The 18331-nt window shown below is 42.8% G+C and overlaps 1 protein-coding gene across 2 annotated transcripts in view; it reads right to left on the bottom strand.

The window, feature by feature from the left end:
- The window catches only part of arid1b (AT-rich interactive domain 1B), a 163362-nt gene extending 146757 nt beyond the window's left edge, over positions 1–16605 (bottom strand). The window contains exon 1 of one of the 2 annotated variants that reach the window (XM_072457881.1): positions 15081–16605. In XM_072457881.1, the coding sequence (XP_072313982.1) occupies positions 15081–16283 (1203 nt within the window). In that variant the 5' untranslated portion in view covers positions 16284–16605. The remainder of the gene's footprint in view (positions 1–15080) is intronic. The other variant, XM_072457882.1, reaches the window with a different exon arrangement.
- Positions 16606–18331: the final 1726 nt, after the last annotated feature.

Here is an 18331-nt window from a genome sequence, read left to right as displayed (position 1 = left end):
ATGGAGCCATGTCCATGCGCAGTGGAGTGTGCAGCAGATGTGTCCAGATGTGCTCAGAAGACAGAGGCAGCCTGGACAGCACACACAGTTGGCAGGCCTTCTGAGGGCCCTGTGCTTCTTATTGATAGAGGGATCACACAGACAGAGAAGCAGCCCACCACAATATTGTCCTGTGCTGTTATTCTTCCCAGTCGGCCTGGACCAAATGGGAGCTTCAGAGCCAAGTTTACAGCTGTCAGATCTGGGCCAAATCAGAGCTGAACTGAGTTCAAACATTTAGAGCAAGAAGCAGTTCATTTATCGTGCACATGGCTACAGATTGTGATGCCAGGCGCTAAGAACACAAGATCACAAGCTGCACGTTTAGTTTTATCATACCACACTTTTAACCTCTATTAGGTATTACGAACCGGAGAAAAGTTTATCTAACTTAAGTTTGACTATCTACCCATCATTGATTTGTTTTAACATGAAACATCTTGTTTTGTATAATTTTTTTTTCCATATATTTTATTTTGATTTTGTATAATTTTGTATTAACTAATATTTACCGACCAGTTGTCATGAATAATTAAAAATGGTACAAAATAATTTGGAAAACTTAATAAGAACACATTGTTTTTCTTCTTTTCTCACTTGCAGTCAGCACAGATCACACAGTAAGACGTAATAATACTGTTTGAGCATTGGTGAGCACAAAACAACTCAATAGATTTTATGTCTATAAAAAATATTGGCCTGTTTTGACTCTATGGAAGCGCTATGGCCATAACAGCTTGTACTCCTCAAGGCGGTGACCCGAGATGATAATGTGCTTGTGCGTTTTGCCTTTACAAAAAGCATGTGTTGTCTGCTCATTCCCTATTATTGCCTGTTGAATTGTCTCTCTGACCCTGCTCCTTGTGCCATCTTTCTTCTCTGGCTGCTTCAGAGTTATGGAGTGGGGCCGACGTTTATAGAGGGTCAACCCTCTTCTCTGAGCTTTGATCCGCAATGTTCTATAGCCTATAGTTTTGTAGGGGTCATCCCAGAAGAGCTATGCAAGCAGTGGTGTGTGTAAATGAAAGCACATTGAGTCACTGCAGGGGCCTTGGAGGATTTGAAGGGGGCTGTGAGGTGTGTGCTGGCCCCTAGCCATGTGGCAGCCAAGGCTACAGCCTGTGCAGGTAACGAGTAATACTTTATCATACTCTACCCCTTTTACAAGAACGTAACGAACTGTGTAACAACATGTACCCCAACAGTAATCCGTTACATGTTATTACAGGATGTTGCAAATAGGGATGTTAAGATTATTCGGTTAATTGATACTGAGGTCACAATATAATTGTAACAACCATAAATTATTATAATTATGACAATTTTAGAAGAAAAATTAAGTATTTTTAAACTCAATCTACGTACATAGACCTGAATGTTTTTATCTGGCAGTATTTGTTACATTAACTTATTTTTGACATTCAGAAAGTTGGATTTTGCAAAGCAAAAAATCGAGGAATAGTAACGTGAAGGACAATTAACGATTCCACTATGAATAATTGTTCAATCGTCACTATTTTTCAACACTAAAATCATGAAATCCCTAGTTGCATAGCTTGATACACTTGTGTTACATGTTACTAGGGTGTTAGACAGAGGGTACATTAACGTGGTCAGTAAAAATCTGATAACTAGACTAATCAGATTACCCAATAATTAGATCTGATGTTTGGTAAGAGGCATAAAAATAAATGTGATAATCAAAAAGCCTGGTGACCGGTGTCAGTCCAATGGATTTTGTATTTGGAAGACGATGCCAAATGAATTGTAAAAAATATTTTCAATTTTTATCACCAATTTATCTTTTTTAGTTTGCAATGAGAAAGAAATCTGACAACTCAAACCAGCTGTACTTGTTTACATGACATTTCGATAATCTCAGATAAATCAGTAATAATCAGATTTTGGTGTGCATGTAAACATAGCCACTTACATTTTATTACACAGTGCATTACATTGTGTAATGCAAAATAAAGCATGACCCAAACAACAAGTGACAAAATAAAAGGACGAGCCAAAAATCAATTCAACAACCTCACAGCTCTCCTATCTGTCATCTCTGTTTCATCCAGTGCCTGTGTCCCCTATACAAATTATTCATGCCAGCAGCTAAATGTATTCATATCATTCTGTTTACTTTATTACGGCACTTTTATTCTGCTCTTTTCACCACATTTGTTTACAAGAATAAAAGCCTACTCTGACAGAATTATCCCTCTCTGCACAACAAAAATAAATCACAGCGCTTGCATACACATCATTCACATTCAAAGAGCACCGCTAAATTATAGATGGCCCCTTTCTCCCCAAATATGCATTTCATTAGCATTTCCTTCGTTTGTTGTGTTTTTTCCCGCTTTCTATTGGCTTGAGCACAAGACCAACTAATGCTTGCACGTCAGAAAGTGTGTGTGTGTGTGTGTGTATGTGTGAGCGGAGAATGGGAGCATCGCAGCAAAGCAGGACGCGTCCCCTTTCCCAAGCCTAATTTAGGATTCAATTACAATACTCTTTAAAAAGCGTCGACTTCACAATTAATTATTTTAAGATTAGTCTGACAGTAATGGGCCTCCCACTGACGCCAGCAGCCAGTGCAGGACGCCCCCTGCACCCTGGGACCAGCCTGTCTCCTGTCTTATATATAGAAAATAAACGCGCGGCTGTGTCTAACTCCTGCATCATTGTGCTCTATCCTTCACACTCCGCCTGCCTTCTCTCCATCTCGCCCGGGCTCACTCTCCAGAGGAAACGCCAGATAAATCTTCCTCTGCTCACTTTCACCCTCCTCTATCCTCTCTCCTCCTCTTTGCTCTCAGCACACTCACATTGTTTCTCTTCTTTTTTGTTGTTCTTTTTCCCTTCATTACTCTGTCACGGGCTCTTTGGAGGAAGTAGTGCATTTGCCAGTATACAGAGCGCTGTTTTTTTGTTTTTTCTTTTACGAGCCACCAGGGCCTTCTCCCCCGTCCCCCTCTCCCTCCCTCTCTCTCTCTCTGTCTTTCTTTCTCTCTCTCTCTCTCTGGTGTCCCGGGTAAACGCTGACGGATGAGCTCTGCGAGGGCGTGCACGTTAACATGCATGCGCTCCGCCGGGCGTAAGAGAAACACGCTGTCTCTTTCTCCTGCTTTGATTGCCTTAGCGTTCGGTTCTCCCCTCTCTTCCTCTCCGCTGCCGGTACTTCCTCCCACCTATCACCACATGCGCCGTGCACCAAAACTACTTTCCTCGTTTCGGAAATGAATGTCATCATACATCCCCTTCCTCCCGCCACCACCGCTTCCCCTGACGCCCCCAGGCAAACCTCAGCTCAAGCCTGTGATTGTGTTTATTTAAATATTTCATATGTAAGCAGTCATAAAATAAATGTCAGGAGAGGAGGGGTGAAATGGATAGGGGGCCATTCTGGGTAATGGTTTCTGATGTATGCTGAGGCCCCCACATTGTCACCTTCACCAGTCCCCCCAGAAGAAACAGCCTGCAAAGACACTAAAGCAACAGGGGAATAGATGAAGAAGGGCACGGACAACTCTCTCCCCCTTTCTCTCTCGTATACACACTCGTTCAGCCAGCGATATGGAAAATAGGCCCTCCCATGCACAATTGACTTCTAATACATTGTATACTCCTCAAACCATCCATTTACCAGGCATTGCAATTTCAGGGGCCCCAAAAGCAGCACTTTGCCAGCACGTTTGAGAACACCTCGACAAAAAAAAAAATGCAGCCTGTTCAAACTCTCTCTCTCACTCCCTCTCTCTAAAGTGCCAATTCAAACATGTCTGCGAAAGTGACAAAACATCCCCGCGCTGTATTGACTCGCATGTTGTGTTGGGCAGAGCGCCTGGTGATACCTACAGTTTAGAAGCAGCACACAACCTCCACAAACCCGCATGAATGTTTCCCACCTAGTAGTACCCAAAGGATTACAGCCAGTAACAATTTCACCCAAGAACTGATAAAAGAGGGGAGGTGGGCGGGATGAATAAATCAAGTGCAGCCGCTGAGGAAGAGAGACAGAGGAGAGAGTTAGGGAGTGAACAACCTTGAGTCTCTCCTTGATGCAGAGACGCTAGAATACTGCGGATCAGCACAAAATGGAATCCCCAATTAAGAATAAAAATCATCAGGAAATGTTCATTATCGTTAATGGTATATTGGTTTGGCATTTAGGGGTCTTTTATTCTCAGAACTTTGCCTAACAAGCTCCCAGACTGGACCAAAGAGCTGTGGGAGGGGAGTGACATCACATCAGGGACCCCATGTCCCCCAAAGGTGATGACATGCTGATGCCCCCTTAAGACGAGTTGTGAAGTTTTCCATTACAAGAACAGCATAAACACGATCAGGTTTTGAGCTATAAGGCGCTAATAAAATAGTTTAGCTAAGATGAGCTCATAGTTATCAGAGAGGAGCCTGAAATATATGAATTCGATATGAAAAATATATACTATCCTAAGTTATTAATAACTTATTTAAAGTAAATAAAATCAAACATTTCTTTAACACTGCGAGCAGTAGCCAGTGTGTATTAAGTGTATTATTTAACAAGAAATTTTTTCACTTTCAGGAGAGATTATTTAACAATAAGTAATTGATTTATACATCATGTGTGTATGTGGCATCGTCTCGTTATAAACGTTCGACAGCTTTAAAAGAAATACAACCTTTGATGAATTGGGATTTATAGTCAAACTCTTGTTATATTTGACTTTTCAAAGCAGCTCTCCTTCCATGAGTGGCATTGGCTTTGCACGAATCATATGTAACGCAGTCATGTATTGTACCTTTTGTATATGGATACATACACCATGTCCGCTATATCCATGCATTAGTCTGACTGTATATATAAGAGTGCCCCCACCGGAGCACAGGTCAGGGTGCCCTCCAGAGCGCACCCTCGTCTCTGTTAATTACCACTAATTGGCCCCGCTCGTTTCTCTGCCGCCATAATGGAACCATTCATCTTTACTACTTAATGAGTATCGCAGTGTAGTCACCAGCCAAGGTCACTCCACCGCCACCAGCATCCGGGACAGGAAGGCTCGAAAACTGGGGAGAAGGCTGTCTATTTAAATGCAAAACTTTTTTACATGATTCAGCTTTTTGGAATCCGTGGCAAAGTTAAGCAACCAGGTCTGCAGTGTCCAAGACAAACCACAACACACACAGGGAATTTCCAAAGACAGTCTAATTAAAATACCCTTCTGCAACTAAAACAACAGTTCTTTCCAAACTACTTCATCCTGCAGTAAAGCAAGAATGTACTTTTCAAATCAGTCAAAACAGCCCTGGTGGGCAAGTGTTTCAAATGACTCGGATACTGTATCATGCGACATGTAATTTACGTTTTAGATTTTAAAGGGGCTATACAATGCATCTTAAAATATAAATGACCTCAACTGTTGCATAGCATTGTAACACTAATCCTGAACCCTGAATAAAACATTTGTGCAATAAATGTTGAAATTATTTAGTCATTTTCTATAATCAATCATTATTAAGTATTCCTAAATATTCAACAACAGTGCATCTCTACGGCAGTTTGTTGGAAAAAAAAGTCTGATTTAAAATGTTACATATACCCTGGGGCCGGCAGGTCAGAAAGACAACATTTCTTAACAGCAAGGGCCATGTAGGCTGTCAGTTCTAGCCCATGGCATATTGGGGAGATACGGCATCAACGCTACGAACATCATAATCTGCCCTGTCAAGTCAAACCAGAAGTTGACAATCAGCCATTTCCAGGAAGAAGTGCCAGTGAAGTCTATTGCATCCACATTCTCCTCCAGAGGAAAGGTGCGTCCTTGTTCTATTTGGTCTATAGATTATGGTAATGCAGAATACCTCTCTCCCCATTGACACATGCCTGACATTACAGTAACCTTTGCATGTTTAGCCAACAGTAGCTATAACTGATCATTGAGAAACCAGGAGTCACACAACTGCACAGGGAGATTAGAGCTGTGCACGGCAAACATCTTCCCCCTGTTAACAGTATTGATATCCTTTAAAGGAATTAACAACTTAAAGAATAAGACAATTTAACTCTGAAAATAAAGTTCATTGTGTAGTCAATATCTAATCCAGTCCATCCGTTTTTTTCTGGAGGAGTGGCAGCTGAAATGTAAAAACAACTTGGGAATGCCATATATCAAGACCTCATAATGCAAAGAATAAAAAGATAGGTCAACACATCAGATGCCAATAATGAATATTTGCTTTAAACTCCTTTTTTTTTATCATTGCAGAATACATTTAGTTATTGTTATTCTATTTCTAGATTCCTATTTAGATTCCTTGCTGGGGAATAAAAGGATTTTGTAAAAATGTATAAACATTAAAGAGAATTAAAGCCGCGGTAGCGGCGATTATGGCTCTCGCCACCCGCGCGACCGCCTTACCGCGCGACCGTTTTTTGAGTGGCGGCGCCACTTTGATTCAACATGGCTGACTTCCTGTTTATCATAGAGCAATGTTGCCAGGTGTGTTTCACTCCTCAAAGGTAGCTCTATCACTGTTCCAAGTTTCATGTGCCTAGGCTAAAGATGAAGAGTTTCATGTTTTATCTTTTTTGAACTAGTCGGCACTGTTGTGACGGGCGTTCTCGCAAGCTCCATTTTATTCGAGTTCTGGCCGAGCCGATCGCGTCTATGTCCCCATGTGTGACCTATGACCCCATGTGTGACTTTCATCAATGTTCAGGGGGTCAAAAATGCCCAAGTTGTGCCAAAATGACCATGAAAGAAGAAGAAGAATTAAAGCCGCGGTAGGGTCCTGGCTAGATTCACATCTATGCTGGACCATGAGTGTCGCCCCCTGCAGGACACTCTCTCCGCTCTGGAGAGCAGCTTCAGTGAGAGACTGATCCACCCTCGATGTGTGAAGGAAAGGTTCCGTAGGTCTTTCCTTCCTGCTGCTGTCAGACTTTATAACAAAACCTGTTAGTACTGAACACTCGCAATACTGACCTAACCATGTGCAATTCTGTCATATGTGCAATTGCTGTTGGAATTCATGTGCAATTCATGTGCAATTACTATGAAATTCATGTGCAATCTATGTGCTGTCGTGACACATATTCATGTGCAATTACTGTCGTGATCACATGCAATGGTATTTATGTATTTATTTATTCATTTGTCTATGGGAGTTTTTATTTATTTATAGGAGATCTTCTACTGAAAGTGTTTTTCAGACTTCCTATAAGTGATCTGTTCTTCTGTATCTACCTCTGTATCTACCTGCGTTGCACCAATGAAATTTCCCCATGTGGGACAATAAAGGAATATCTTATCTTATCTTATCTTATGGCTCTCACCTCCCGCACAACCGCCTTCCCGCGCGACCGCCTTCCCGCGCCTCCATGTTTTCTGCTGCGTTTTGCGGCATACCAAACAACGCTCAGTAATTCACCGTCGATGATTGCGTAGTTTCCGATTCAAATATTAGTTTGTCCTGACAAAATGCAAGATCGTGCTGAACGCAGACCTGAGCAGGGAGAAAGAGAGCCTCGGTGACCCGGGACTTTTCATCGATGTTCAGGGGGTCAAAAATACCCGAGTTGTGGCAAAAAGATTAAAGTCTAAAGAAAAAAGTCCAAAGAATAAAGCCAAAAGAATAAAGTCTAAAGAATAAAGCCTAAAGGATAAAGTCTAAAGACTTCATTCCCCTTCTCCCTGTGCCTCCGTCACCTAGCAACAGAGACCTGCTGCTAATGCTGACGCTAACGCTAATGCTAAGACCACGGCACAAGAGGAAATGTTCCATCAAAATAAAAGAGGAAGAGGAAGTGAAGGCATTAATTGCGCCTCTGCTGGCCAATTGTGAAAATACACAATATCTGCAATTCACTTTTTTCATGGCGTCTCGAGGAGAATATAAACCATGAGTTTCAAACAAATCAGACAATGTTGAGTTTTTCACACAATGGGTAGGGGGCGCTATAGAGTACATTTGTAACATGGGTATTAATTATTTCCAATCAGATCATAACAGATCATAAAAACGCATTAGTGAGTGAAATATGAGCTCCGTAGATCAATTCCAATAGGCGTGACTTGTCCTTGAAAATTAAGCCTTTTTTGAGGGCGTGTTACGCGGAGACCGTAAGGAATATCAATTTTTTTTTTGAATATTTATGAAATTTCAATGTCTTTGGATGCAAAAAGTTGGTTTGAGCTCGATCGGACAAAAAACCTAGGACAAGTACGATTTTGAAAAAAAAAAGTAAAACGTGGCGGTGCCACTTTGATTCATCATGGCTGACTTCTTGTTTATCATAGAGCGATGCTGCCAGGTGTGTTTTACTCGTCAAAAGTCAGAGGTCAAAGGTAGCTCTATCACTGTTTCATGTGCCTAGGCCAAAGATGAAGAGTTTCATGTTTGTTTGTTTTGAACTAGTCGGCACTGTTGAGACGGGCGTTCTCGCAAACTCCATTTTATTGGAGTTCGGGCCGAGCCGATCGCGTCTATGTCCCCATGTGTGACCTATGACCCCATGTGTGACTTTCATCAATGTTCAGGGGGTCAAAAATGCCCGAGTTGTGGCAAAATGACCATGAAAAAAATAATAATAATAATAATAATAATAAGAAGAAGAAGAAGAAGAAGAAGAAGAAGAAGAAGAAGAAGAAGAAGAAGAAGAAGAAGAAGAAGAAGAAGAAGAAGAAGAAGAAGAAGAAGAAGAAGAAGAAGAAGAAGAAGAAGAAGAAGAAGAAGAAGAAGAAGAAGAAGAAGAAGAAGAAGAAGAAGAAGAAGAAGAAGAAGAAGAAGAAGAAGAAGAAGAAGAAGAAGAAGAAGAAGAAGAAGAAGAAGAAGAAGAAGAAGAAGAAGAAGAAGAAGAAGAAGAAGAAGAAGAAGAAGAAGAAGAAGAAGAAGAAGAAGAAGAAGAAGAAGAAGAAGAAGAAGAAGAAGAAGAAGAAGAAGAAGAAGAAGAAGAAGAAGAAGAAGAAGAAGAAGAAGAAGAAGAAGAAGAAGAAGAAGAAGAAGAAGAAGAAGAAGAAGAAGAAGAAGAAGAAGAAGAAGAAGAAGAAGAAGAAGAAAAAAAAAAAAACCTGGCAAGAACAAAGACTCGTTGCATTCCATGGAATGGCTGAAGCCAATTAGAAAGTAATCTAATCTCTATCAAATAATTGTAGTAATGTATGCTGTACTTTTGTTATTTATAGTTATTATTAAGTTTTTCTCAGGCCAGTACGGTTGCATAATCCCAGTGGGGAGTTCAAGTGACTCAAAACTGCTTGTCCATCACTCACCATGAGAAACGTGCTACAATAAAAACCCATAAACCACCATGCTGCTTGCGATAGAAAATCTCAAAAACATTACACAGGTGTCATGTTGAGGCTAGAAAATACATTTACGCCCTGCCAAAGCAAAACATAAGTTTGTGTGAGATAAAAAACGAGGCAAAAGCAAATAGAAGATGCGTGTTCTCGTCAGTTCATTTTGTTTTTACTATGCGTCCCCACACCGGGATTGAGGAGTTTTTAAAAGCTGAGCAAATGTTTCTGTCATGCCAGTCTTGATTAGAATCTCCTCAAACCAAACAGTGAGATTCAGAGAGGACAGTCTGGGAGCTCGGAGAAGTGTGCTAGCTTTGATGTTAGCGCTTTGTAATGATGATGAGAGCCACAATTATGATGATGTCCTTACTGGATGAAAAACGCACACAAATGTACACTTGCATCGAGTCGTATTTACACTAATAACGCAGCTGTGAGGCACTGATTTCAGCAGAAACAATTGATGTGACTTTAGCAGAGGACGCAAAATGTGCTTAGGACTTGACTAAGGAATGTTTGTGGAAGAAATCTGCTGGCTCAAATAACACAGCTTAAATGTATGAAAACTAAATGGAAACGATCCTAAAACGTTTTTAAAAAGTTTTATATTTCCAATGATGGCATATTCACCCAAATACTTTGTACCACTAATTCCAAAATTCCGATTAAAACATTTCAAATAGAATTATAAATCAGTATTAGGCCAAGAATATACAATTAAGCTAATCATGCAAAAATGTAGGGCAGCAGTCAACTGAAATTCTTGTTTGACTAAAGACATGGCCTCTGCATCAACTAAAAAGAAGACATCTACAATTAACTTAACTAAATATAAAGAAAAGTACTAGTAAAAAGCTTCAAATCTTCATTTGTGAAAAGACAGATAAAACTTTCCAGTCATTCCCAAACCTCCAGCTAACTCACTCCAGGCTTTCTATTTTCTGCTGTGGCACATATAAATCCTTGAAATAATGATTTGATTGAAATTTGGTGGCCTCGCGCTGGGGACACACTACTCGCCTTTTTAAGTAGTGAGAGATAGAATGAACATACCATCATTGATCAACACAAACACTGTTATAGTCAATGCATTGATACTTTATTTAGGCTGTCCTTTTCCCCCATTTTTCATTGGTTAAATAGCTTCATGTCACACCTCCTGGCCGACCAAAAGTTCAAGATGTGGCGCTAGTAGTAAAGATAATTGACATTAAAAGTGGCGACAGAGGTGAAGAAGCTGGACATGTTTACTGTAGATTTAATCAGAGGAAAACCTGTGTCATTTAGGTTATTTATATGAGGCAGACGTGAGGGGAGGAAGAGGAGGGGTGCACCACACAGATCTGGTTGTAAATGATAGAGTAGTGCGTGTGCCCTTTCTGTATAATTAATCCGATGTTTAGGCAGGAATATTAAGCATACAGTACGCCTTGATGCCATTGTTCTTTCTGTTGATGAAAATAGAAGGTTTTAGCCCAGACACTGTTTCCTCTCCTTTTCATTGGTGTGTGTGCACAGTAGTGTCAGTAAACTGTCTTTCGCACCGGAGAACGGCCAAAATCGGGCTTTTGATTAGAACATTTTTGGATGACTGTGACTGGACTCTAGTCGCGTCTTTCCACAGTGCACACATTGCGATTCGAATGCGAGTCCAGTCGTAAGTGGTCCACACTACGAGACAGAAGCAGTTGTGACTGACTTAAACTAGTGATGACTGAGAGTGGCGAGGCGTGACTGAAAATCACAAGAAAATCAGGCTACAAGTTTAATCAACTAAATGATTAAAGACATAATTTTTTTCACACTTTTTCAAAAGATGCACTAGTCTAAATTAAAAGCCACAATTCCAATATGTTCCGTTCCAATGTTCTAGAGATCCTTAATAACAGAGATGGCTTGCAGACGAGCTTAGCATTGTGCTTATTTCCCACAGTTTGTTAACTATTTTACATCTCTAAAGTGACTGCTGCTCCCTCAGGACAGAGAAAAAAGAGGCAGAACATATTTTAAAGCCTTTAAAAATCTATAGCGGACCATCTGTTAAGAAGGTATAGTTGTCACACTACATAGTTATTTCATGGCAGAGCATCAAGCTACAGGCAGCGTGTGACTTAAGACAGAAGATAGAGAGAAAGCTACTCCCCTGGGACTGGCTCATTCAGCGGCTCCACGTGGCTAATTTGCATATGTGAAGGTCAGAGGGGTGGGCTGGGTGCCACGCCAGCACCCGACACCACCAGACCTGGCAGCCAGCCAAGAGTAGTGTGTCTATATATGTGTGTGTGTGTGTGTGGGTGCAATAGGCCAACAGATTGTAAATACAACTTCGTTCAAAGAGAAAGGAGGATTTAAACTATGCCGACATTTGCCAAACGTTCTTTTTTTTTTTCTCCCTGAGTGAACCCGCTCGGGCAAATCCGCAGAAGTCAGCAGTGATCCTTGTGACTTACTTCAAATACAGCCAACAATTTTGAATCTCCATCTTATATTTCCTACGACTAAAAACATGGTAATTGCATTTATCTGCTTGTCAATAAAAGCCTGGAGACAATTACAAAACACTCCAACCATTGGCTTACAGGCAAATTATCATGTGTTTTCAAATTAAGTAATGCTAGAGCGGGGCCTATACTTCATTTATAGCTGTATCAGACATGCACATAAACCAAAGCAGAGTGCCTAAAGACAAGCTGCATATTTTATAAGTGAGCAAGCCCAAACATAACAATCAAGAATCATTCCAAAGAACTAAATCGCCCACGCTATCTAGTCCAAATTTCCCCTATGGATATTTATGTTCTGTTACCGGCCGCTTGGATAAAATGGTGCCGAGAAAAAGCTGACATCAAATCAACGCCTGCCTGTAGTAATTAAATCCCTTCTTCGGGGTGTTTACACATCAACCTTTGACTTGGGGGATGTTCCGAGCATGTGTACAATGGAGCTATACACAAAACATACATTAACTAATAACACAAGCCTGTACCACTCATGAACAGACATTTAATATTTATAATTTTTTTAAAGACGCAAACTTAATTGGCGCTTGGTGGAAACCGCATGCTCACAAGGATAACCTCTGCCTGGCAATTACCTATGCCGGCTAGCTGTTTTATCCGAGAAAGGAAGGAGAAGCTGGCGCTCTTATCGGACGCAACAGAGCAAATTAAAACTGCGCTATGGTCGAGCTAATCAGTACTATAGCGAGGATGTAAACAAAGCGAGATAAACAAAATGAGAAAAGGGAGGCGGCTATGCTGGACTAGTGCTGACCAGGAGGTTTAGCCTGCAAACACAACACGGGGCATTCAAGCGCACACTCAGACAGTCAACCAAACCATGACCTCGGCGCCCACTCCCGGACAGGACTGACTTCTCATTGCACAACATGTATCATAAATTAATTCCTCTGCCGTATCCATAGTCAAACCCATCACTATGCAAGACTCCCCGAGATAGCCGCATAATACAACGTGACATTGATGCATTGCTCCCATTATAAAGTCTTTGTTCGTATCACACTAATAATTCATAAGGGAGAAATGTAAACAGTATGCACTGGAGAGCAGAGAGTGAGAAGGGATCATATCAAGGTAAGCACATTAGCAAGCGATGGGTCTGCCTGTGTGGGTCTTTGATATGAACAACTGAACTGAAGCACTGGGCTTTTGATTTTTAGTATTCTCATATTAAAAAAAACAACACAGCATAATTGACAACTTAGCAAGACACACAAAAGCAGTTTACAGTTTATTTTTAGGTCAGATTTTACACAAATTGCTGCTTTAATTAGCAACATAATAATTTACTCGGCTGTTTTATCTGCTAATTCCGCCTGTTGGAGTGTGTGTGTGTGTGTGTGTGTGTGTATGACAACGTAATCCTTTTAACACATTTAGGCACCGAGTGGAAATGCTGTTGATTTCTAGACTATTCCAAGCCAATAAAACAGGAACATGTAACAGCTATAATGATGATGTGATGGACATAAAGCATGCACGATTGCCTACGGAGAGAGTGCACAACGAATGCCAAATATTCCTCTGTTCGTGACTTAAAATAGGCCAGAGTCATTTGAAAACTAGGACAATGCCATTTTGATGAGCGCATTGACATAGGCACAGACAGGTGCACGGGGGTCTGTGTCTTTATTTCGGCGAGTGGTCAGGCACCGGCGTAAATGGGGTGCACTGTGGAGGGGCAGGCAGAGGGGAGGGGTAATTGAATTTGAAAGAGGGGGGAAAGTGTGCCAACAGGTGACAAGAGGCCTGCTCCCCACCAAATGCACTCTCTCAAGCACAGCGCAGTCATATCATGGGGCCAATTTGGAGACGGTATATTATGCACTACACCGCTCGGCTCCCTCTCGCAGCCTGTCAGTGCAGAGAGGAGCCGCGCTGCTGCTGCTGCTACTGCTGCTGCTCTAAATATGAATTAAACATTGGGATTTGTGCCGTGAATATACTGCACCTGAAATGCTGGAAGTCAAGTAAAAATAGTAACACGTGTGCTCACTTCTGAAGACAGGTTAGAATAAAATGCTGAAAATAAATGTTTTAATAGGAGGGGAATGTGTGTGAAAAAGTGGAAGTCCAATGTGCATGATCAACAGGGGTGGCAGTGGTCAGGGCTGAGGCTATTGTGGCTTTGTACTGACCATCATATCAGTATAATTTTCACTAATCAATACGACAGCAGAAGCCAAGCACGCTCCACATTGGTTTCTTTTTTATTGGAGCCAATTCAGAATGCTTTGAAATGTAACTATGTGAGATAATGAACTGCTTGTGTTAGGTGTCATCCACAGTTGGACATAATTTAAATCATCAGCTACTGTCAATGACAAGGCCCAATGATCCTAATAACTATCTGGAGATTGAGTTTCTTAATTAAAACTATAAAATACAAAACAGTTTGACAATCATCTGATATAGTTGTATAAGTATTGAGAAAAGATTATGTTTAAAGTAGTAGGCTACGTAAAAAAATCAAAACACTCTCATCTCTTTTGTGAGTTAAATGCGTCTCTCTTATTCCCAGAGGACATTAAAGCACGATCGCCCAGGATCAGTGGAAGAAGCCTTTACTAATGCAGTCTGTCCAACAGGGCCATGGGGAGCCAATCAGATGGCAGACGGTGTGTCAAATGTGAGCCAAGAGCACTGAGCGCTTTTGGCCACTTTACTTCCAATTCAAATTCCTCAGTTGCACAGTAAGCATGAAGCATAGTAGTATTAACCGCGTATTTTCAGCCATGGAATAATTATATTTTCAGTACATGGTCTGTTTTATACATCACTTAGTTATCCAAACCATAACAAATTGTTTCAAAAAGTAGTAATAGTATGGACTTGATTTTGGAAGAAGATATCCATATTGACTATTGAAAGACAGTTGAATTGTAGCCTAAAGGGGTCAGACTTAAAACTAACCAAGTCCTCATAACTTTCAATAACGTCAGTAGCCTACAGGCCTACTTGTCTTCTGTAGGCTGAAAAAACAATGTGTAGCATAGTATATAATACAATTAACTAATGGACACAGCACGAAGAAACAGGGCGTTTTGAGACGTGTCTGAGATCACGTCGACAAAGGCACGGTCTACAGAAACCATGTTTCCACATGTCGACCATGATGCGTGTGCGCGTGTTTGCTTGACACCTGATCAAAGCAGAGTGTGACAGCTCACGCAGTGCTGAGGAGACTGACCTCAGGTCACTGATGAGCTGCAGAGCGGACCAAGTCTCCTGAACTCACCTGCGCCCTGCCGATGCCCTGACCTCCGTTTCCGGGACTCATGGAGTGTGGTTGATTTCTCTGCTGGCCTCCCCAGCCGTGAGTGGAGGGCGCTATGTATTGTGGCCCCATGTCCTTTCCCAAACCCATGCTGGCCTGCTGCTGCTGCGAGGGTCCGCTGTAGTCTTGATAGGCAGTGCCATAGCCCCGCATCATAGGACTGGGGGATGTGAGCAGCTGGTTTAGGGTCGGCGTGGCCCCAGAGGGATGCTGCTGAGGCTGGCTCTGGCCTGGGTACCTCTGAAAGCCACTTGAAGTCGGCCCCAGAGGAGACTTACTGTGGCCCGCAGGAGAGCTGCTGCTGCCCATCATCATGTTCCCGGGCTGTCTGCATCCCGTGGAGCCCATCATCCCGTAAGCTCCCCCACCATAGCCCGCACGGTACCCCGGGTACTGGTTGTACTGGCTATTATAGCCCGTCTCGTGGGAGTTCTCCAGGCTGTTATGAGCCATCCCAGAGCCGCCATGTTGCTCATAATAAGAACGAGGAGTGTAATAGTTGTTATTGAACTCAGAGTTGTTGATTGTTGGTCCCAAGTTTCCGTGCTCGTACCTGCCCCCCATCACCCTCTCCGCGGGTTTACAGGTGAGCTCAACTTCTCCTTTCCCGGGCATGAGCTGCTGCTGCGGCTCCCCCTGGCCCCCCAACAGGTTCTCCTTCCCGCCGTGGTGAGGGTGATCAACGGCCCTATCCCCACGGGGACCTTGGCCGTTATTGTTGGCCGTGTTGTTACTTTGGATTTGCCGTTGCTGATGTGGCGCAAACTGGTTGAAGTGCGTCGGCGGCGGCGGCTGCTGTTGCGCTTGAGGCTCCGGGTCTCCGGTCCCCGCACATTTCAGCTTATGGTTCGCGATCAAGCCCACTTCCATCGAGGAAGTGGACGAGTGAGTCGACGCGGGGGCTAACGAGAGGTTGTTCCCATCTTTGTCGTGTCCGTCCGCGGCGCTGTGACTCGTGGAAGTTGAATGGACCATGCTGTTCTCGTTTCGGCGGTGATGATCTACATTATTCAGAGTCCCATCTCCGGCTCCCAGCATCAGTCCAGCCCGCTGCACGGTCCCACCTCCTCCGGATTTCCCCGAACCGTGCTCTGGTCCCAAGCTGCTCGACAGTTTCTTGTTTTTACTAGTTCTGGTCGGAGCCGATGCCACTTGCGCAGCCATGGTCACTGCAACATCTCAGCGCGCGGTGACAGCGAGCTCCGGCCAGCCTTGCGCACGGAATAGTACCGGAGAAGCGGAAAAAAAGACGCGCCGGGAGGTGTAGACTCGTATGTTCAGCAAAAACTAGCTTTGTTCTTGCGCTGTGGTGGTGACATGGCGCGTAAGCGAGGTTTCATCTTCAAAGTTTCTCCAGCAGTTTAAAACAAACTTTTCTCTAGCCCCCACCACCTCTCATCCATCCCGCTCCTCGGTAATATGTAGCAGCGTCTCCCGGAGCCCTTGTGGCCCAGCATGGCATGAGAGAGAGCGGGCTCGACCAGCTTATCCACCTCCTGCTCCGGCGCGCCGCGGCAAAATGTGGACTGGACTAGTGGGCCAGGAGCGTGGATCTGTTATATTATAGGGCCAGGACGCACGTAGCACCTCTATGTGTGCCTTTTACTGCACAGTTCAACAGTCTGTCTGTCTGTCCGTCTGTCCGTCTGTCTGTGTGTTTGGTGAAACATAGACAGAACAATCATACGACAAATATGTTCTGCAAAGCCAAGTAACGAACTGAATTGATTATTATTAGGCAATTGTTATTAATAATCGAGCCGCTCGAATAGGCTGTTTTTTACGAGTCGCAATAGGCGGTGTTCCAGGAGATATGGTGGAACAATAGCCAACCCAACTACCATTTTGGGATAAAAACAAAACGACAACAACAAAAAACTGCAAGACCGGATAGACTCCATGTCTGGTTTTCCTCTCCGCCACTCGCGCTGCCTGTCCCTCGGCGAGAGCCAGTTCTCTGCAGCTCTGACAGGAGTCGGACACGCAACCACAAGCTGTGCGCAATAACGGTGCCATCGGAATAGAAATGTAATCACACTTTAATGTAGTAATATCTGTTCCACAGAGTTCACCCCCCACGCGCTTCAATCTCGTTTTTCCATCCTAAAGCACAATGATTCCCCTGTAACAAACCGTAACAATCCGGTGAAAAGAAAGAACCATACATGACAAACTGTGGCATATAATCTGCTCCACATCGAGACTCTGATCAGATCAAATTGGCTACTAAGTACAAGTATGGCTTGAATTTACAAGTAACTTCAAAATAGGCCCGTTGTCTAGTTATATTTAATGCATTTAAAATGACCTTTTCTTGATTGAAAAGTGACAGCAGAGATGAATTGCAACCCCAGGCTGTGGTGTAGGACCACACAATACCAAAGTCTACAAGACTCCCATCAGCAGTATTCACACATGAATGTATAATGGTGCTTAGTAAAGAAGCCTGGCGTCTGCTGGGACTTGAATGAGCAGAGGGTCCTCTTTGATGAGATCAGATGCATTTGATCAACAGAGAGAGCCGCGGATGAAAGACGGGTGCAGCGAGGCTGAGGGGTGGGAAGAGCCGGGTTTGGGGATGGGGCTGATGGGGCTGATGGGGCTCTCAGACAGAATGCCCATAAAGTGAGTAACTACAGCCGCATCAAACATGCAAGAATAAACGTCCACGAGAACTTTACATTTGTTTAAACCTAATGCAATGTCAAATAACACTCTTAACAGCCTCATCCATACTGTTTCCCTGAGACTGAGAGTCAGCTAGCTATATAAAGGCCATGTAGGAGGGAAGACCCCTGCTGGAGACATGATGCTATCACAATTTATTATACTAAATACTAAACTTGACTTAAATAAAACTAAAGTGACTCACTTTCGATTTTTTATGAGAGTTTGTAGAGATTATTGCATATGTAAATAGGTGCTCAAAACAGACAGCTCTAAAACAATTTCAAATGTATTTATACGAGTCCATATGTGAGGGCAGTAACATTGTTATGGTCTAAACATTTGTGTCCATGCAGTTGAGTTTGCTGAGGCCCAGCCTATAGCATCAGGCCAGATGGCTATTTATAGATGGACCCGGGGTGCCATCTTATTTGCATTCACTGCCCAACATTTGAGTAAAAAGTCTTAAAGAACATCCATTTAAATGATCAAGAGGTTTTGTGTTCAGGGTACACTGGAAGACACATGACTAGTACTATTCCATG

This window comes from Eucyclogobius newberryi, unplaced genomic scaffold (assembly GCF_026437365.1).
Source record: "Eucyclogobius newberryi isolate DKJ021-1_F unplaced genomic scaffold, fEucNew1.0.hap1 SCAF_21, whole genome shotgun sequence".
NCBI classification, from domain to species: Eukaryota; Metazoa; Chordata; class Actinopteri; order Gobiiformes; family Gobiidae; genus Eucyclogobius; species Eucyclogobius newberryi.
Note: the sequence above shows the minus strand (reverse complement) of the source record. Positions and strands in the feature narration are given on the sequence as shown.